The 23,974-nt window shown below is 26.8% G+C and overlaps 1 protein-coding gene across 1 annotated transcript; it reads right to left on the bottom strand.

Annotated features, from left to right (window-relative positions):
• Positions 1-2,069: 2,069 nt before the first annotated feature.
• Positions 2,070-22,749, bottom strand: LOC111623260 (branched-chain-amino-acid aminotransferase-like). Its single transcript, XM_023365784.1, has 9 exons — positions 22,625-22,749; positions 20,153-20,209; positions 17,438-17,530; positions 7,090-7,370; positions 6,440-6,582; positions 6,275-6,360; positions 6,114-6,182; positions 2,313-2,459; positions 2,070-2,249 (listed from the first exon to the last, which is right to left on the bottom strand). The coding sequence occupies exons 1-9, from the start codon at positions 22,670-22,672 to the stop codon at positions 2,208-2,210; spliced, it is 966 nt and encodes a 321-aa protein (XP_023221552.1). The 5' UTR covers positions 22,673-22,749; the 3' UTR covers positions 2,070-2,207.
• Positions 22,750-23,974: the final 1,225 nt, after the last annotated feature.

The following is a 23,974-nucleotide window of genomic DNA, read 5'->3' as shown; positions in this document are numbered from 1 at the left end:
AACTATAATAAATCCGTCGCACAATGGTTTTTAACTTTAGCAGCTGATTTTTATTTTATCGTGTATAGTATATCAAGCACCTACAAGTATATGTAATTAAATCTTCAGAACTTTTTAGCAAAACAAAAGAAACAAATATGTATTTTTCTCCATATATTTTATTTCTTTGAAATTTTTTTTTTAAGTAGGAAAATTAAATTTCTAGGAAAACTTGTAGAACTAATGTTGTTCGGCATTAAAAATTGTAAATAAAAATTTTTTGAGCCTTTAATCCATATTTTGAAGTTACAAATCACTGTGCGTCATATGATCCTGTATCGTGGTTGCATCAGCTAACGTTCAGAATGCGTTATGGCTTTTCTTAATCACCACAACACGTAGTGGTCAAATATCATAAAAGCCATGACGCGAATTTCGCTTTGTGATCGTTTTGAGTTAACCACAATGCGTTGTGGTCGTTTTTTTCACTCAATGAGTGATTTCGGGCTTTGAGCCTAACATATATACAAAAATGAACTAATGATGATCATATTTTATTTATCAAAATGTAAAGTTATTAAACATGCAATAATTGATGTGTTGTCTGTTTGTATGTCAAATTTGTTTCCCTAAACTTTATCATTCTGCATCATTGTTTCCTATCTTGAAATCTTGGTTCAATCAAATATTGACGAATCTCTTTCCAAGTCTCATTTACTTTTTTCCCCCCATACAGAAAACCTGCAAAAATTTATAAAAATCTGCAGTAAAGTGATAAGTGGCAATAAATCCTTATGTTGGCTGTATCTGTATTATTGTAATGGTAAAAGGAAAATTTGTTACATTAAATCTGGAAAACAACCATTCAAAAATTGGTTGAAATACTGTGACGTAAGGTTAACCTATGGGCTTTACAGGAGTTGGTATAATCAGAGAATGAAGTATCTTATCACTCATCAAAGGACTTCATAAGACAAATATTAACAGAGAACTACTCCATAATCATGACATTGTCTTTAAGTTGCTCTTTGGAAAGTATCTCCCACAGTTATATCCTCATAAGATGGGCAAAGTTATGTTTCACATGCTCCATAAACACAACTTCATTCAACCAAATCTCCAAGGGATGAGAAATAAAATTAACATAAATTGTGAAAAACAAAGATATTGCTAATGAGTCTCCTGATACTAATTTACTCAACATTTTTGGATTTGACTAACTCAAACAAAACTTCTCTGCAAACATGTGCACAATAGCTGGCTTATGGAAAAAAGGAAACGAGAGTTAAAACAAGACACAAGATTTGATCAAACACATTCCAAGACTAGAGACAGTAACAAAATGATAATCATAGTCCAGGAGAAACAGAATGAACACACAAAAGGATTAAACAACTGATTACTACATGTCTAACAACTCTACATTTCAGTAAGTAAAATTTGATCACCCTACACTGATCAGAATTGAATATATGAAAAGTCTTGATTTTTCAAACACTAAAAAGCATTTGAAAAATTAAGACAAGTCATTTTAGTTTATCTATTAAAGAAAATCGAAAACAAGTGACTTCAAAGAGCTAAATTGTGATTTATTCTTATTCAAGATTAACATTATATTAAATTTATATTGATAAAATATACAATTTCAAACAAATCTGGCCAAAACAAATGGCAATTACATTTTTATTGACATTTTAAAATAATTATAAACAAAACTAAAGAAACTGTACAAACTGATTTTCCTAAGGAAAATGTATCTTAAAAATTTTTAAATCCTAAGTTGCAACAGAAAATTTATTTAATGTACATGAATGAAAATAAAATGCAATTTTCTTCTGGAAAAAATATTTTGTTTTAATCATAATCATCAATGTCTGATGATATTGAATCAAAATGTGGCCACAATTTTTCTTGAAATATACTACAATCAAAACATTTTTGTTTTATTTACAGAACAAGCTGTTTTGTAATTTTTTCTTTAACTTTATATTACATGATTTCAGTATTTATTTTTTGTACTATGTGATATTAATTCAAAATTTTGAAAATTTAATTACTTACAATGTTTTAAATATAAATTATAAAATATTAAATTTAATACATATTCAAATTAATAACAGAATTATATATAGTAAAGTAAATAAATAACAATAATATTTTATTTATTTACTTTGCAATAATCAAATTCTCAGTATCCAATATTAAAAATGTCTGTACTAATCTGTCATTTATTCAATTTCCACTGCCCATTCATGTTTCACTCGTCCAAACTGAAAAAATAAATTATTAAATACCTTTCCTTATAATAAATAACAAAATTAAAAATTTCTTACCTGTATATCAGTCAAAGCTTTCAAAAACCTTAAATTTAAAGGATCAACATGTTCCATTGTGGGAATATGTAGTTCTTGACCAAGATAATGGATATGATTGACAGGACAAACAACACATGCAGTTCCTGCCCCAAATATTTCTAATAACTAGAAGCAAATAAAATCATAAAAGTCAGTAATCTATCAAAATTTACAGCATTACAACAAATATTAATTATAAATTACAGGAAAAAATTATGTTCATTTTTATTATAATTAATTTTATTTATAAAAAATGAAATTTAGTTAATTTGATAAAAGAGTAAATAAAATCTTAAAGCACATAAAATTGGCTTTACTTTACCACTAGACTTATTACACCACCACAGGACATCAAATTAGACTTAGAAAAACACTATTTTATTTTTCAAAAAATAAAATAGTGTTTTTCTAGCGGTAAAGTAAAGCCAATTTTAGTGCTCACAAGCCATTCAGAATACTATACAAGAAGCGTATCATAGTACTTAAAGTACATAATTAACAAAAAATGTCCGACAGCATTATACATGGGGGGGACCAAAATACCCCCGATTTTTTGTATAAAAACTTTATTTATTAACTTTTTTACAAAATTCCTTCAGTCACCTTCAAAGTACTCTCCATTAGATGTGATGCACTTGTCAAGTCTTTTTCCCCACTGTTGGAAGCATCTCTGGACCTCTCCAACCTTGATATCATCCAGTGCCCTTAGTGAAGCTGTTTTTATCACCGCCACATCATCAAAACGCTTCCCTTTTAGATTTTTCTTCATTCTCGGAAACAGAAAAAAGTTGCACGGGGCTAGGTCTGGTGAATATGGAGGGTGGGGAATGACAGGCCATCCCCGAGAAACCAAATAGTGGGCCACTCGTAAGGCCATGTGTGCAGGAGCATTGTCATGATGAATGAACCAGTCACCTGATCGCCAAAGTTCTGGATGTTTCCTTTGCACATCCTCTCGCAGACGTCTTAACACTTTTTTGGCAGATTTTTTCAACATATCGAAATGTTGAAGGACGCCCAGAACTTTGCAGGCGGAACAAAATAACAGTAAGAGAAACACAACACTACACTCAAATGTAAACCTACAAACTGACACCATTTGCACAGCTGTTTCATGAAGGTCTCTACTAACCCCATGTAACAGGAGAACTCTCTACTACGTCTATGAATTGCAGCATGCTCTCAGTTCGGTTTTTTTTGGGTCCCCCTCGTATTACAAATAGTATATTCACACATACTATACAAAGACATGTTCTTTTTCTAATTAGAAATTAATCTAATAAATATTCATTAAAAATAAAATTATAATGATAATGCTAACCAAGCAGTTTAAATATAACATTTCTATAACTGCTCCAAAGATACACTATAGAAAGATTTTAAACTTTTAGTTTATATCATTGATATATACATTATATACATATACAGTAAACTCAAAATTATCTGAATTTGATGAGACCAAGGATCTTTCAAATAAATGAAATTTTGGTTATTCCAGAAAATCATCGAAAATCATGTATTTTTATGTTTTGGATATATCAAGTACTGTACATTTAATGTTTCATAAACTATAAATAGTGTAATGCAATTACTACATGTGAAAGTAAATTAATCTGTAATAGTGTTGCCACTGACAGATCGAAAACCACCAACACCATGACTGTGGCTTTCATTGACTCAAAAAACAACATCATGGTCCACTTCTCTCTCCACCCTGAGACCTACACTTAACAACACAATACGACTTTTAAAAAAGCACCAACCAAAGATGATATGTTTTTGCAAAAATATGTAAAAGAAGCAAAAGACAAAGAATTGAGTTTGATTCTTGACTGCTGCACTAGGTGGAACAGTTTCCTCAGCATGCTGGAACGTTTCTACAGTGTAAAAGTTTGCATCGATAAAGCTTTAATAGACACTGGCTCAGACACTAAATTCTCCACTGATGAGTGGTTACTATTCAATGAGTTGATCACCAGTCTTCAATCGGCTAACTACTAGACTACTACTAATTACTTACTAACTACTTTACTAACACTAATAATTAAATTACTTATAAATAACTACAGAATGATATGTAGCCTAGAGTCTATATAAGAAAACTGATAAGACTGATAGCCACTTAGCCACTGATTATCCGTCCTTACATTATTATAATATAATATATTAATATTAAATTAATTAGTTGAATTACCTTTGCTATTATTTAACTTAAGGATTACATTATAATTATAATCTAACTAAACATTTAAAGTTAATTATCTCTATTTCAAGTGTTAAACCAAACCAAAGTTAAGTTTTCTACCTAAATGTGTAAGAAGTTTTACTGATTTATAGTGACCAGTCTAAATAATAAAAGTTTCTTAAGTACAGTATTTAAAAAAATGTTTTATTTCTTTAAAAAAAAACCCATAAATTTCTGGATAGATAGAAAGACAGATAACACTTTATTGCACCAAAAATACATCCATGCTGGATCCAGCTGGAACAATGTTGATCCAGCAAAAATCCAGCTGGATTAAAAACACTGCTGGATTGCAATCCCTAATTCCAGCATATCCCAAACATGTTCAATAGAGTTGCAGTCTGGTGAGTTTGAATTCTATACACTGCCTTTGCCCTCATCCTAACCTGTATGTTCCTCCAACCATTCCAGAGTGAATTTTGCTGGTGACACGGTGCATTATCATGCTGAAAATGGCACTGTTGTTAAGAAACACAGGTGATCATTTGCACCTATATCTCCAGGCTAACAGGTCCCTGTATTGTTCACCATTAAGGAATTGTGGGATGATGACTAATGGCACTAGACCTTATCAAAAGAATGCTCCCCAGACCATGATACCACCACCATCAACTTGTCTAATCCCAACTGTGCAACCAGGGGATACAGCTTCATGCTGTTTATGCCAGATTCAGAGCCAGCCATTAGTGTGGTTCAATATGAAACAGGACTCATCACTCCAGACAACCTTCTTCCACATGTCCAAGGTCCAACAACAGCTTTCTCTCACTTAGGCAAGGTGTTGTTTGCAATGTTGCATGGTCAACAAAGGCACTTCTGCAGATCAATGGCTATTGAACCCAGTCAATGCAAGGTATGTCAGGTGGTCATTGTCAAAAAGCATTCCACTATGGCACGTCATTGTTAAGATAACAGTCTCAACATGCTACACTCACCTCTGGGATCAATCATATATGACCAACTACTGTGTGGATGTTTGCACATGATCCATCCAGTATGATACACCCAGAACACTGTGGTATAAGAACATTCAATAAACGCATCTGTTTCATGACATTTTCCAGGCCTCAACAATCTGTCCATGCTCAAAGTAACTTAAGTCACCCTATTTGCCCATGACTGACAAGTATTGCCTTCTACATGCAAATGACCAGTGGCACATTATCCTATGGACAAAAAAAGGCAATTATTTAAAGCCTCCACAAACAGGAGCCCCAAAATATTCCTCCAAAGAAAAATGTCTGCAGTCAACACTATACCTGAAGCTCCCTAATTCAAATTTACCTAGGCTCCATGAAGCTATAATGCACAACTGAAAATGACAGGTCAACATGTCACTACTGCAGCATATTAAAAATTACAGCTATATTCAGATAGGAATAAAAAATTCATAATTTTAATTTTCTTTAATTTTTCTACAACTTCATAGAAGTTGTATAAATATGTCTACATAATAAATTTTCATGTAATGATTTTGAATATAAACTTGATCTAAAAAGATACAATGTCCTCTACTAAGCATTAATATATCCTACCTTATTTTCTTGTAATAATTTGATTACTTCTTTCATTGTTATTACTCTTTCAGTAATTTTAAATTCTTTCTGAAAAAATATTATATAAAATAAAATTATTTTTAGATTATACAATATAAAATAAATGCATACATATTTTTCTATATGAAATTAAGACTTACCCATTCTTCAGCTAGTTCAATCAAACTCTTACGAGTAACACCTGGCAGTATTATTCCATTTAATGGAGGAGTAATTAATTCTTTTTCTAGAAGAAAAAATACTTTTTGATTTATAATTAATAAAATACAATTATTTAAAAGTTTTAAAAATATTAATAAACGAACCTCCTTTATCATTAATAAAATAAACAAATATATTCATAGTTCCAACTTCTGTTAGCTGATGATCATCACCAAACAACCAGAGAACTTGCTGTAAATTCATCTTTTCTGCATGTTTTTGAATAGCTACTGTTGGTCCATAATTTCTAAGATTTTAAAAGTTTGCTTTTTAAATTCATAAAAATCAATATAGCTTAAATTACAAATATATATTAGGTGCCATTAAAATAAATATATACATTTTTCGTCGTGTATATTAAAAATTAATTAATAGAAATTAGTTTATTAGACATGAAATTAAACATGAAAAAAATAAACATTTATATTCTATACATTACTTTTATATAAAATAAGAGAATTTATAAAAATAAAAGTCATTGATAATCCATTTCAAATATCTATCTTTCTAAACAACTTATTGCCAATACAATTTAATCAATATAATCATATTTGTAAAAACATTAAAATTCCAGTCATTAACTAGAGAAAAAGATTCATAAAAATTTTGAATCCTTCTCTCTAAAATAATAATATAATACAATATTAAAAGATTAATCATTACACTGAAAAACTAATTTTATGTTAATTAAATAAAAAAGAAATAGATAAAATATTTAAAATAATTAAAGTTATTGACAATAAATACAACTTACGATCCTGCTTTCTTGTCTCCAATTCCACCTGGCCATGCACGTATAAATTTAGGATCAGCTAACAGTGAAACAGGTTTAACTCCTGTGCTAAAATATGGTCCAACAGGCCCAGTTATAACATATAATAAGGATTTATTAGCTGAAGCCACTCCTAAAGATGGTTCAATACCTATCATAGTTGGACGAATGTATAATGAACTGGAACTATGATTAGGAACCCAATCTTTATCAATAGATATTAACTTTTTCATGCATTTTATTAATTCTTCTCCATCAAATAACTATTATGTAAAAAGATTTATTTATTTTAGTACATACAGTAGATGTTTTGTATCACTATTATCTGTTGTTAATGAAGTAATTATTAAATTTGCTTTTTACTTTCTTTTTTAAAATTTTAATATTAAAGAAAACCAAACTTTATTCCAAATTTTCTATTGAAGCTACTTAAAATTATATATTTTACAATTCAACTTCAACAAAAACTTAAAGCAAAATTTATACAAAACTGTATGTATTACATAAGCTACTTTAATTTTTTAATCTTTAGGATTGCATGCAGGGCTGCAGAGTCGGTAAAAAACACTCAACTCCAACTCAGACTCTTGATAATCAGGCCAACTCCAACTGGCAAAATTAAATACCAAGTCATTTTATGGGGGAGCAGAGGCACTCATAGGGGATTATCCTACTCTGAACTCTGAAAGGAGCCCCAGACATTTACCCAAATACTTTTATAGTTAGTATTTTTAATATTTAACTTACATTAATATTTATTTGTATAAAAAAATTAATTTTTAACAAATATTTAATGAGAGGAAAAAGCTATAAAGGAGCAATAAAATTCTACATCTACATATCTTTATTCTACAGCTTCTGCACTTCAATTTCATCTTTCCAGAAAAGTTAGTCCAACTAAAAAGTGTGCAATCTAGTTACTTCAGCCCCTTGTTCAGAAAAGAAAAATATATACTCTGATCAATTAGTCTGGTTCATTCAGAAAAATAGAATACTTATTTAGAGTGGGAATAATAAAGGAATGAATCAAAAATATTGAGATTCAATTCAGTCAAAATAATTTAACTACTAAACATAAATACTACAAAGAAAACTGTACATATTTAATAAATTAAATTGTTGCATTTTTTATTTAAAATAAATGAATTATAACAAAATACAAAAACGTTTTAAAAAGTTAATAAATATAAAATAAATTTTCTTTCATTTAAATAAAAAAACTAAATTAAATTTAAAATGTTGGAGGAGGAGTCAACACATTTTTCCTGACTCCAACTCCTCTGGCCAGAAATTCCTCCTGACTCCGACTCCACAGTCCTGATTGCATGTAGTATCATTAATATAATATTTTCCTATCATTTGATAATATTTAAGCTTGTACTTCAAGAACAAATATTTATAAAAGTATTTGTATTTAAAGTTATACTTTATATAAAAATATATACATTTTAAATATTTCTTTAGAAATCTTTTATCTTCAGAAATTTTTTGATTTCTTTATTATGTTTAAAATATTACACAAATGTGATACAGTGGAACCTCTATATTCGTAATATTCGATATTTGTCACATTTTGATGACTTCCCCCCCATATTCATCATCATTCACAACACCGGCAGTGGCACTACAATCGCACGCCCATGTAGATCAGCTAGCCATGTTAGCTTAGTGTTGCCAATTTACCTAATTTTTGCTACATTTAGTTGATTTATGAACAATCTAGCTATGCAAATTACCTAAATTATAATGACCTAGCTATTTTTATAATGTTATCTAGATATAAAAAAAAAAAAAAATCAAGCAATTTTAATGGAAACAATATGATTTGAATATTTTTATTAAAATGTCTAGCTATAAATTTGAATTTTGAGTTGGCAACACTGTCAGCTTGCTGTAGTTAATCAGATTGCTTTGTGCAGTCATTGTGTGTGTTCTTGGTTTCTCACATTGATTATTTTCAAAACCTAAAGTCCCAATGGCTCCAACAAAGTGCACCGAAGAAAAACAGCAAAAAAGAAAAGTTGTTAGAACAACAATAGAGATAAAAAAATTATTGCTAAGTCTAAAAATGGACATAGTAGAGAGGTTGCAACCAAAGTTTTCATCTTTAAAATGTGAACATTAAATGTTGAGCACCATCTTGTAAGCCTAGAAGTTTGATAATGGCATTTGGAACGTCATTGGAATAATGCTTGACATTCCAAATGCCATTGTCAAACTTCTAGGCTTACAAGATGGTGGCAGTCAACGTTCGATGTTCATGTTTTAGAGATGAAAACTTTGGCCGCAACCTCTCTAGTGTTTCCAACTTAGCCAAAGAATTTAATATGACAAGATCATAATTGAAATTACCTAATGTTTTAATTGATGATATATCTTCTTCTAAACAATAATAACCTTACTCTTCTTCCCCTTCTACCACTATACTGTATTTATTTAGTACAATAAAGATAAAGTTTTACAAACAACAAAATTTTTATTCTTGTATCTTTTCTTAGGATGGGAACGAATTAATTGAATATCAGTTATTTATTATGGGAAAAACTGTTTCTATATCTGTCATTTTCCAATTTGTTAGATCCTTAAGAACAGATTAATTAATGACAAATATAGAGGTTTCACTGTATTTTATAATTTTCTATACTGTATCAGTCATTAATGAAGTAACTATATTATATCATATAAAAGATTCATATGATCAAACACAGCAACAAGTTGCTCAACTTTCCCAGCAACATTTAAAATTTTGGTGGTGCCATCTGTTATCATATTTTATTTAAAAACATTTTATGTTTTTAACTATTATAAAACAGCTAAAAGCTTAATTTTGAAGATAGGGATGGATTTTATAAAAAACTGTAAATGTTAATAATGAGTAAATTTGTCATTAAGTTCAACCCTACTGGAGATACACACAACCCCCATTATCTCCCCACTCCTCAACCTTTAACCACCAAAATTTAATAGCATCAATCCCCTAAGAAACAAACCTTCTTGAAAAATTTCAGAACTTTTCGACAAAAAGCACAGGAGTTATTAAATTTAAACAGATTGAACAACATTGTGTCCCCCTACAAATATAAAAATATCAATACATACAAAAATTACCCCCAAATTTTTTGCATTTCTGGATGTTTCAAAGTGTCCTAAGCCTGAAAAATCTGGCAGTGGCCATTTTTTTGCCAGATTGCCATATTTTCCCTCTGTTATAATAACCAGGAAAGTAAAAATGAATTAATATCATTATGGATTTTGATAAAATTAAATGTGTTTTGACAAACTTAGTTTTAGAATAGCATCAAGTTTAATTACAAGCACAAAGCTTGTAATTAAAAAGTTTTAGAATAGCATCAAGTTTTGACAAACTTGATGCTGTAATTAAAAGTTTTTAGAATAGCATCAAGTTTTGACAAACTTGATGCTATTCTAAAACTTTTTAATTACAGCTTGTTTCCATCATTCAAATATTAATTTTTGGATAATCCTAAGCATAACATTCACATTTTACCATCTGGATTTTTTATTACAATAATTAAATCTGTTCATTATTTTCATTTTCTATTATGTATTTAAATATTCCCATTTAAGTGCCAGTTCTCATATGTTAGTTTTTAGGTTCAAATCATATAAAATAACATTTGATTTTAAAATTAATTTAAAAATTTAGTTAGTTATAGTCATGGACTAAAAACTTAAAATTCAATATTATGCTATATGTAACTTATTTGAAATAGCCATACACAAAAATTTATTAACATAGTATTCAAATATATTTTTATATTAAATGCAGTTAAGTCTATAAATACTGTTTTGAGTTTTACTGTCCCTTCTTTGTTATATATAACAAAGGGAAAATATGGCATTGGTCATTTTTTGACTGATCAAGATTTTTACACTTTTTGATTCTAGACCTTTGAACCATTAAGAAATGCAAAAAAAAATTTGGAGGTTTTTTCTTTGTTAGTGTGAGTGGACATGATTTTGTTCACCCTCTTTGAAGCTTAACTCCTGTGCTTCTTGTCAAAAATTTTTGAAATTTTGCAGGAAGGATTGTATATTAGGATGCTATTAAATTTTGGTGGTTAGAGGTTGATGGGAAGGATAGATAGAAGGATCACATGTCATATCTTGAGTAGGATCAAACTTAATGACAATTTAACTCTTTATTAGCATTTACAGTCTTTTATAAAACTCATCCCTACCCTCAAAATTAGCTTTTTGCCATTTTATAATAGTTAAAAATATAAAAAGTTTTTAAATAAAATATCATAACAGATAGCACCATTTGCAGTTTTTAAATGTTGCCAAGAAATTTAAGCAACTTGTTGCAATTTTTAGGACTGTAATAAAAGAACACAATTACTAATAAGTTTTGAACCTTTATAAATATGTTGATTATTTATTGTTCTGATAATTGAATGGTTCAAACAAAGTATTGTTATAAATTATAGTTTGAAAATAAATAATGTGTTGTATAAATAATAAGCTAGAATTAAAATATATATACAGTAAAAACTTGATTATCTGAAAGTCCAAATTATTTGGAACAGTTTTCAATAAATAAAGAACCATGTAGCATTGTACATACCACAGAGTATAATACACAGAAACAAACTCTTCATATAACTGAAAATTATTATGTCATCTGTCAACTGTAGTGTCACAAAGCTAGGTCATATATACATAATATTATGTTAGATTTTGAGTAAATTAATTTACTTTCAAATACAGCAATTTCATTAAACTATTTATAGTTCAAAAAACTTTAAATATATAATGCTTGATGTATCCACAAAAAAACAAATGTTTCTGGATTATCTGAAATTTCATTTATCCAGATCATCCCTGGTCTCATCAAGTTCAAATAATCAAGAAGTTTCCACTGTGTATATAATATACCTGCGTTGTATATATTAAGTTTAAATGTATATATGTGAATAAATATAGCCTACCAGTCTATAATATCGATAATTTTATAGTACGAGAGTAATTCTACGATAATGATAATGCTATGACAAAAGAATAATCTCTCTCCATACAATTTATTCAGATATCTTTGTGAAGCCATTTTGACAGGAAATGTCAAATTCCAGGGTTTAAATTATGGTTCTGTTTATTTTTTGCTTCAACGCTTCGGAACGCTCATTGAACTTAAAATATCTATTCATAGAATTGGACATAATAATTTTTAATCCATAACGGTTGCATTATCTTGTTCAGGGACCTCTAACCGATTCTAATTCAATAAAAGAATTATGCAGATAGAAAAAAAAAACACTGCACATTATTTTCTATAACGTGACCCAAAGTTCTAGTTTTTGTAAATTCTTGAAAATGTGACCTACGTGAATTTTAATGTGATGCGTTGTTCTTGTGATTCATTCCCGTTTAGGTCGTATGAATTTTATAATTATTATTAATATAATAAAGTATAAAAGCGTAGAAAATAAGCTTATAAAATTTTCTATACGGGATAATTATATTAATGATAGATCAATGACAGAGGACGGAGGCCGAGCGGCTAAGGCGGAATCCCACCGCTCTGGGGTATCCGGGATTGAGAAACCCAAGAAATTTTCGNTTTTCAAAAAAAAAAATTAACTAATCTAAATATCATAAATTAGTAATAAAAATAAAAATTTGTATAATAAATTAATGATTAAAATGTTAATAAAATATTTTTGTATGTTAACTAGTAGTACATAATCAAGAACCTTTGGTTGAACTTATTAGTGTGTTCAACTAAAAGTTTTCTTGTTTGAATATTGAAACCATTAGCATTGTTCCATTATTGTTTCAGTATTATTATTATTAAAGCTATTATTAGAGTTTTAAAAAAATATTTTTTAATCCCAGTAAAAGTTTACAATTCACTTAGATTTATTTTATTTTGTTTGAATATATGTAAAATTATTTAATTAAAAATGTGTATTGTTTACTTAATATACAGAAGCATAAATATATATAGAATAACAAACTGATGTTATAACTATGAAGTAACAATAGTTTATTCTACTATTATACCCAACTGTTTAATTTCCATTGAAAGATTTTTTGCAGAAAATTGATGCATACATGCAAATGAAATTATTAATTATATTATATGCTTATAAAACAAACACAAAATAACAATCATTTGTTGGTTGCAGAAGACATAAAATGACAAAAATTTACAGATGACTTCAAAATACAATTCAGAAAAACAATTAGCAGTTCAAAAATATTCTTTGTTTTTGCAATGAATAACTAATACATGATAATTATATAGAATTTATTATGCATCAATCAACATTTAACAAACAGAGCAACTGATTCTTAGACATATTTGTTAAAAATTTGATAAAGAAAGATGATTCAAAATTGGCAGCATTGAGTCATGAGCATCTGAACAATGTCTGAAACTGCATTTGATAAATGGCTATAAAAGTAGTTAAGCAAAATTAATTTCTAATTTGAAAATTAGTTAAGTAATAATGAAATAAAATTTTTTAAACTGTATCATCATAGTCCCAATATCCCTTCTATTTTAGTTTCTTACAGAATTTTCTTGGTGGTTAACATTTTACAATAAATGAAACAATTTGGGATGCTGTCCAAGTTCTAGAGGGGGAAAAAAGTACGAAACTCTTCTCATGCATCAGGCAAGTCAGCAATTAAAAATTAAATTTTTAAAAACTAATGACATTCAAAATATTCAAATTTTAAGATGTTTTTGGAAGACAAATTAATATCAAGCAGAAGTTGAATTTGGAATTTTAGAAAATTCTACTGCTGGATTAGATAGTTATTCTATTATGTTATATATTCAATGAATTCTCATAAATGTTTTAAAAATAGTTAAGCATTTTTAAGTATATTCTATTTGATCTAGAGCAGTATATTTTTCATTTTGCTAATCCTAAAGTTTATTTTTCAAATATGAAGACTAATTTTAGCTTTATATTATATCAAAATAAGTGTAATATAATCAAAATAATGTATCAAAACAAATGCATTACATTCTTTGACATAATTTAGTTGCAGTTACCATCAGTTTTATGTGAATTTGTTACATTATTATATGTAAATACCTTTATGATATTTATAATTTAAAACTGACTAAATTATTTTAAAATAAAATAAAACAAAATANACCCTACTGGAAATACACACAACCCCCATTATCTCCCCACTCCTCAAAATACAATTTAATCAATATAATCATATTTGTAAAAACATTAAAATTCCAGTCATTAACTAGAGAAAAAGATTCATAAAAATTTTGAATCCTTCTCTCTAAAATAATAATATAATACAATATTAAAAGATTAATCATTACACTGAAAAACTAATTTTATGTTAATTAAATAAAAAAGAAATAGATAAAATATTTAAAATAATTAAAGTTATTGACAATAAATACAACTTACGATCCTGCTTTCTTGTCTCCAATTCCACCTGGCCATGCACGTATAAATTTAGGATCAGCTAACAGTGAAACAGGTTTAACTCCTGTGCTAAAATATGGTCCAACAGGCCCAGTTATAACATATAATAAGGATTTATTAGCTGAAGCCACTCCTAAAGATGGTTCAATACCTATCATAGTTGGACGAATGTATAATGAACTGGAACTATGATTAGGAACCCAATCTTTATCAATAGATATTAACTTTTTCATGCATTTTATTAATTCTTCTCCATCAAATAACTATTATGTAAAAAGATTTATTTATTTTAGTACATACAGTAGATGTTTTGTATCACTATTATCTGTTGTTAATGAAGTAATTATTAAATTTGCTTTTTACTTTCTTTTTTAAAATTTTAATATTAAAGAAAACCAAACTTTATTCCAAATTTTCTATTGAAGCTACTTAAAATTATATATTTTACAATTCAACTTCAACAAAAACTTAAAGCAAAATTTATACAAAACTGTATGTATTACATAAGCTACTTTAATTTTTTAATCTTTAGGATTGCATGCAGGGCTGCAGAGTCGGTAAAAAACACTCAACTCCAACTCAGACTCTTGATAATCAGGCCAACTCCAACTGGCAAAATTAAATACCAAGTCATTTTATGGGGGAGCAGAGGCACTCATAGGGGATTATCCTACTCTGAACTCTGAAAGGAGCCCCAGACATTTACCCAAATACTTTTATAGTTAGTATTTTTAATATTTAACTTACATTAATATTTATTTGTATAAAAAAATTAATTTTTAACAAATATTTAATGAGAGGAAAAAGCTATAAAGGAGCAATAAAATTCTACATCTACATATCTTTATTCTACAGCTTCTGCACTTCAATTTCATCTTTCCAGAAAAGTTAGTCCAACTAAAAAGTGTGCAATCTAGTTACTTCAGCCCCTTGTTCAGAAAAGAAAAATATATACTCTGATCAATTAGTCTGGTTCATTCAGAAAAATAGAATACTTATTTAGAGTGGGAATAATAAAGGAATGAATCAAAAATATTGAGATTCAATTCAGTCAAAATAATTTAACTACTAAACATAAATACTACAAAGAAAACTGTACATATTTAATAAATTAAATTGTTGCATTTTTTATTTAAAATAAATGAATTATAACAAAATACAAAAACGTTTTAAAAAGTTAATAAATATAAAATAAATTTTCTTTCATTTAAATAAAAAAACTAAATTAAATTTAAAATGTTGGAGGAGGAGTCAACACATTTTTCCTGACTCCAACTCCTCTGGCCAGAAATTCCTCCTGACTCCGACTCCACAGTCCTGATTGCATGTAGTATCATTAATATAATATTTTCCTATCATTTGATAATATTTAAGCTTGTACTTCAAGAACAAATATTTATAAAAGTATTTGTATTTAAAGTTATACTTTATATAAAAATATATACATTTTAAATATTTCTTTAGAAATCTTTTATCTTCAGAAATTTTTTGATTTCTTTATTATGTTTAAAATATTACACAAATGTGATACAGTGGAACCTCTATATTCGTAATATTCGATATTTGTCACATTTTGATGACTTCCCCCCCATATTCATCATCATTCACAACACCGGCAGTGGCACTACAATCGCACGCCCATGTAGATCAGCTAGCCATGTTAGCTTAGTGTTGCCAATTTACCTAATTTTTGCTACATTTAGTTGATTTATGAACAATCTAGCTATGCAAATTACCTAAATTATAATGACCTAGCTATTTTTATAATGTTATCTAGATATAAAAAAAAAAAAAAATCAAGCAATTTTAATGGAAACAATATGATTTGAATATTTTTATTAAAATGTCTAGCTATAAATTTGAATTTTGAGTTGGCAACACTGTCAGCTTGCTGTAGTTAATCAGATTGCTTTGTGCAGTCATTGTGTGTGTTCTTGGTTTCTCACATTGATTATTTTCAAAACCTAAAGTCCCAATGGCTCCAACAAAGTGCACCGAAGAAAAACAGCAAAAAAGAAAAGTTGTTAGAACAACAATAGAGATAAAAAAATTATTGCTAAGTCTAAAAATGGACATAGTAGAGAGGTTGCAACCAAAGTTTTCATCTTTAAAATGTGAACATTAAATGTTGAGCACCATCTTGTAAGCCTAGAAGTTTGATAATGGCATTTGGAACGTCATTGGAATAATGCTTGACATTCCAAATGCCATTGTCAAACTTCTAGGCTTACAAGATGGTGGCAGTCAACGTTCGATGTTCATGTTTTAGAGATGAAAACTTTGGCCGCAACCTCTCTAGTGTTTCCAACTTAGCCAAAGAATTTAATATGACAAGATCATAATTGAAATTACCTAATGTTTTAATTGATGATATATCTTCTTCTAAACAATAATAACCTTACTCTTCTTCCCCTTCTACCACTATACTGTATTTATTTAGTACAATAAAGATAAAGTTTTACAAACAACAAAATTTTTATTCTTGTATCTTTTCTTAGGATGGGAACGAATTAATTGAATATCAGTTATTTATTATGGGAAAAACTGTTTCTATATCTGTCATTTTCCAATTTGTTAGATCCTTAAGAACAGATTAATTAATGACAAATATAGAGGTTTCACTGTATTTTATAATTTTCTATACTGTATCAGTCATTAATGAAGTAACTATATTATATCATATAAAAGATTCATATGATCAAACACAGCAACAAGTTGCTCAACTTTCCCAGCAACATTTAAAATTTTGGTGGTGCCATCTGTTATCATATTTTATTTAAAAACATTTTATGTTTTTAACTATTATAAAACAGCTAAAAGCTTAATTTTGAAGATAGGGATGGATTTTATAAAAAACTGTAAATGTTAATAATGAGTAAATTTGTCATTAAGTTCAACCCTACTGGAGATACACNTCTTCCAAATACCAAATGGTTTGGATCTGGTTTAGGATTTAATTGAGATGATTTAGCATGAATAACTTCTAAATCTGTAAACTGAACAAAAAAAAACTCTAAAATTAATATAAAAATTAAATTATGATGCCGAATTATATTTAAATTTTTCAAAAAAAAAAATTAACTAATCTAAATATCATAAATTAGTAATAAAAATAAAAATTTGTATAATAAATTAATGATTAAAATGTTAATAAAATATTTTTGTATGTTAACTAGTAGTACATAATCAAGAACCTTTGGTTGAACTTATTAGTGTGTTCAACTAAAAGTTTTCTTGTTTGAATATTGAAACCATTAGCATTGTTCCATTATTGTTTCAGTATTATTATTATTAAAGCTATTATTAGAGTTTTAAAAAAATATTTTTTAATCCCAGTAAAAGTTTACAATTCACTTAGATTTATTTTATTTTGTTTGAATATATGTAAAATTATTTAATTAAAAATGTGTATTGTTTACTTAATATACAGAAGCATAAATATATATAGAATAACAAACTGATGTTATAACTATGAAGTAACAATAGTTTATTCTACTATTATACCCAACTGTTTAATTTCCATTGAAAGATTTTTTGCAGAAAATTGATGCATACATGCAAATGAAATTATTAATTATATTATATGCTTATAAAACAAACACAAAATAACAATCATTTGTTGGTTGCAGAAGACATAAAATGACAAAAATTTACAGATGACTTCAAAATACAATTCAGAAAAACAATTAGCAGTTCAAAAATATTCTTTGTTTTTGCAATGAATAACTAATACATGATAATTATATAGAATTTATTATGCATCAATCAACATTTAACAAACAGAGCAACTGATTCTTAGACATATTTGTTAAAAATTTGATAAAGAAAGATGATTCAAAATTGGCAGCATTGAGTCATGAGCATCTGAACAATGTCTGAAACTGCATTTGATAAATGGCTATAAAAGTAGTTAAGCAAAATTAATTTCTAATTTGAAAATTAGTTAAGTAATAATGAAATAAAATTTTTTAAACTGTATCATCATAGTCCCAATATCCCTTCTATTTTAGTTTCTTACAGAATTTTCTTGGTGGTTAACATTTTACAATAAATGAAACAATTTGGGATGCTGTCCAAGTTCTAGAGGGGGAAAAAAGTACGAAACTCTTCTCATGCATCAGGCAAGTCAGCAATTAAAAATTAAATTTTTAAAAACTAATGACATTCAAAATATTCAAATTTTAAGATGTTTTTGGAAGACAAATTAATATCAAGCAGAAGTTGAATTTGGAATTTTAGAAAATTCTACTGCTGGATTAGATAGTTATTCTATTATGTTATATATTCAATGAATTCTCATAAATGTTTTAAAAATAGTTAAGCATTTTTAAGTATATTCTATTTGATCTAGAGCAGTATATTTTTCATTTTGCTAATCCTAAAGTTTATTTTTCAAATATGAAGACTAATTTTAGCTTTATATTATATCAAAATAAGTGTAATATAATCAAAATAATGTATCAAAACAAATGCATTACATTCTTTGACATAATTTAGTTGCAGTTACCATCAGTTTTATGTGAATTTGTTACATTATTATATGTAAATACCTTTATGATATTTATAATTTAAAACTGACTAAATTATTTTAAAATAAAATAAAACAAAATAAAATTTAATTTTTATTTCTCTCTTAATATTAAGGTATTTTCAGGTATCCAATTATAAATTCTCTTTATAAATTTATATATTTATTTTGTTTATATTATATTTCATGGTAATCTGATTCAGAAAATTTTTATCAGATTTATTTCATTTTTATTTACAAGTCAAATTTTTAAATTATTCTATATAGCACAATAAAATATTATTTAAATTTTTAAAAACTAATGACATTCAAAATATTCAAATTTTAAGACGTTTTTGGAAGACAAATTAATATCAAGGAATTTGGAAGACAAATTAATATTAAAATTAAATAATATTTGTTTATAAACAATTTTATCTTGATTTTCTAGGATAAAAAAATTAAAATTACATTAATAAAAAATGATTATGAAATTTTAATGTATTTTGAAAAAATTCAAACTTTAATCACTTCATAATTAAAACTATGATATGAATTAATACAGTGTGATTAGATTTGAACATATATTTAAAAAATTAAGAAACAAACAAATATATTAAATTACTTATAAATTTTGTTGATAGTTTAATATTTCAAATCTATTATTCTATAAAACTAAATTCCTTTGGTATTCAAAAGGCAAATAACTTAAGCTGTTTCAAGAAAATAATTTAGTTATAAAAAAAAAAACATTTATAAAAATCATTAAATATTTATACTTAACATGATCAACAAACAAATTCAGTAAATTCAGAACAAAGTTATTTAAATTTTGTAAAATGTACTAAAGTATTTTTATAACAAAAAATAATGTACTGAAATTAAAAAATTAAATACTGTAATTCAATTATAAACTCAAAACAATTATCAAAATTTATAAAACTTAAGTTAAAAATAAATGTAACAATTTGTAAAGAAGTAAAAAAAGTAAATAGTTTTTAAAAAGTTTAATGAAAAAGCTGCATTAAATTTGTGTTAGTATTGGATTATTTTTGGTTTATAGGTTTAATCCAATGGAAACTTAACATATAATCTTATAAATATAAAATACCTTAAAAGTTTTTGTAGGCATAGAGAGCCATTGAACATGATGGTATAATCCATAACACTGTAAAAACAACAAATATGTTAGTATTACTGATTAACTAATTGCTTATAATGGATAAACTGATAAAAGTACTTGTTAGATATTTTATCTTATTTGTTCAACAAACAATCTTGTTATCCTTACTTTATCTATACAAATAATATTAAAATGTTTAAATTTAAATATTTGTGTTAACTGTAATCAAAAGCAAAATTTTAATATACACTTTAATTTTAAATTATACAGAATATAAATATATGTAAATAAAATTAATTAAAATTTGTTTAGAAAAAAAATATAAATAATACATCTCATAACAAAATCAGAATATAATATAACAGTTTATTATATAGCATTAAATGGCTTGATACAAGAACAAAACTATAATTAATTATAAATATTTGCAGAACATGCAGGAACTATAATTTATATCAATAAGCATAGTTAACTGACATTACCTCAATGTTTTTAAGTAACGCTACTTAATAATGCTTCATTGACGTAAATTGAACTACAGGAAATAGTTATTAGATATTCCCAACTACAGGGTGTCCCAAAGAAAAAAAGAAATGTATACACACAATGATTGTTAAATTCTAAATTTTAATTTAATAATTTTATAATTTAGATCTAAATTTAATGTTATAATATTTATTTTAAAATTAAGAAAATAAAAAGAGTGTTATTAACAATCAAAGTGTGTATTCATTTCTTAGGTCACTCTGTACAAGGAATAAATATTAAACAGGGCCATCAACAGCTGGAGATTTTTCCCTGGACCCAGAAAAAACTTAAAGACCCATAGTAGTTTCTACTCCTATAAATTAATATTGTTTTTATTAACAAAAAATAAAATCCTTAAAACTGTTTTTAATAAGTAAACATCTATATACTTCATTTGTTCAAAAAAATAATAATAATATTGAAAGGAATCTGTTCTAACTCTAAACCCTATACAAGATCCCAACAGTCCTGCTATTAACAAGGACTGAAAAACATTTTATAACCAGTAATGTTTACATACTGTATTTCTTCTAAAACTATAAAATAAAATTTAATCATAAACTTACAAAATTTCTGTTATTCTTTTAATAAATACAGGTTTAAGAAGAAATATTTTTGTATTTATTGAACATTGGGACTTTATTATTTTTCAGCATCATGCAAATATTAATTTTAAACAGTGATAAATAATAATATTTTTTACTTTAAATATCTTAAATTCAAAATTTAATAACAATTTAACTTATAAAATGCAATCAGCTTAAAATAATTTCCAAACATCTCTAATCCACGTAATGCAGTTTTATTATATATTTCCTTAATATTTGCAGTTTGAGAGAATGAAAAGTAATTTTTGTTATTTCAGAATAAGACCTCGATAATCTAATTACTATAAAACAAGAAATTTTTGTTACAAAATATGTTTTGGCACTTAATAATATTTTATCAATAATTTGTGAAATTCTAAATCTATAACAACAAAACCGTAAACTTTAATTTTATAATTTAAAAAGGCAAATTAGTACTTGTATTTGTTTTTATAAAAATAATTTTACATTTAAGTACTGTACATAGCAGAATGATAAAAGCTTACATTAGTTATTTCATGAATAATTTTGAAAATCTTAGATATAGGAATTAGCACAATATTGTAATTACACACTATTGTCATATTAAATAGTTTATTTGTAGGTTGAAAATAAGTGAACCATATCATTCGGAATCCAATAAGGACATATTGCAGAATCAGTGAAAATAAGAGTCTAAAACTGATTAAACTTTGGTTATTTTTTAAAATTCATTTATTTATTGATCTCTAAATTGGTGACATTATATGCTTTAGTAAAATAACTCTATTTAAAGTTTGTTTGTACAATATTAAAAACAAGCAAAAGTAGGGTCAATCCCCAAAAAATCAAGACATCACCCTATTGATAACATTCAACGGATGGAATACTGTATTTGTAAATATGTGAATAAATTAATTAATGGCTGAAGATAATAATTGTGTGTAATGGAGGAAAAATTGACTTTTTTATCAAACACTTTGCATTATTAAAGGAAAAGGTGTCTTTTTGTATAATTATTGGTGTATATTATGTAATTGTTGGCGTATTTTATGTAATTATTGGTATACATTTAATAATTGCACAGTAAGAATTATGCAATTAAAAAAATTCATCATGGATGCAAAGGTATGAGGAAATTGAACTACTTACGTGCAGAATCATTCAATGATTGTCAATAATATTTAATTAGAATTTTAATTAAAAAATATATTTAAAAGTCAAATATTTTAAAGAAATGACGATTGAATCCATATTTTCTTCTCAAGGATTCTCTTTACTTTGAAAAATGAAAATATAATATGAATTGCGCGTTAAACAAATCCACACAATTATTATTTATTAAAATTATCAATGACGAACTTACATTTCTTCTCCTCAATAGAGAAATTGTCAAATATTTGAATAAAACCATTTCATTCAGAGCCAGACGAGTAACATATTACGAATATCGGAAAATGGTTCACAGATGGCGACACTGTAATATCGGGCGATGCATCACGTGATACGCTTAACGTTGACGTATATAAAGTTTACTACGCTGTTGAAAAATGATTAAAATTCTCTATTATAATTGCATTACTGCTCGACTGTAAAATTACTTTAGATTAATATTAAAACAGAAGATAAATATTGAAAAACCGAATGAGTTAAATGCAACAATTCCGTTATCGGAAGTTTTTCTTAAATAACTACAAAATTACAAATAATATTTTAATTAATTTTTAAATAATTACCCTTTATAATTATAAACATTTTTCATTGAATTAAATAAATATTTTTTTTAGATATTCAGAAGAACGATTCTCTATGATATAGAAGCATGTGCTCAAAAATGCCGAAGCCAGGACTACGCTCGAGCTTATTTTCGACCTTGTTTCTCGGTCTTCTCCATAAATAAGAATTAATGGAAATATTTGCATTAAATAAAAACAAATTATAGAAACAATCGAAGTTCTTAAGAGATTAGCGAGAAAAACCGAATAGGATGTTTCTTTAAACAATTAGGGTTCGACTATGCAGACGCGAATTTAGTTGCAAGCGATATAGTTCTCGCAAAGGAAAACGTGTACAAGCGAAAAACGAGAAATCTCGCTGGTGTGAGCGAGTTTCTGGTTCTCGCACATATCTGATAGGGTTTGATATTTATCGCGTCTCGCCTCTTCTCGCCACATAGTCTATTCTCGCTCGCTCGCGTTTGCACAGTCGCAACCTAAGAACATTCCTATTAATTAAATCTATAACATTATTTTTGATACTATTATTTGTTTGTAACCTTACAATTACTTATTTTTTATTATAAAGTCTTACGTGATTTTAAAATATTTCTTATAATTGCGTAGTCAGGAATTGAGTTTGCTAGAGGCTAGTAAATAAACTACAGCTGTCATATGTTTTTATATTTTATTAATACAAGTGTGGCCGATTTTAAAAAATGTTTACATTTTTTAAAATTTATTATATTTAAATTAAAATTGGATAAAAGAAAATTTAATTTTTTTCCATTAAAACTTTTTTTATAAGGAGAGTTACAGCTCTTAAATTCCCTTTGACTACTTCAGTTGTTTCTTATGGAGAAAATTGTGTTTTCATATAATCTTCTTTATAAGAAACAACCTAAAAAAAGACAAGACTTTGTAAGATAAGATAATATTCTTATAGGATTGAATAAAGAGGAATATTCTTATAGACATTAGAGTTTGTTCTACACTTCTTT

The sequence above is a fragment of the Centruroides sculpturatus genome, unplaced genomic scaffold, assembly GCF_000671375.1.
Source record: "Centruroides sculpturatus isolate CEXI.00-Female unplaced genomic scaffold, Cexi_2.0 scaffold262, whole genome shotgun sequence".
NCBI classification, from domain to species: domain Eukaryota; kingdom Metazoa; phylum Arthropoda; class Arachnida; order Scorpiones; family Buthidae; genus Centruroides; species Centruroides sculpturatus.
The sequence above is the reverse complement of the archived record's forward strand: the minus strand, read 5'-3'. Positions and strand labels throughout refer to the sequence as shown.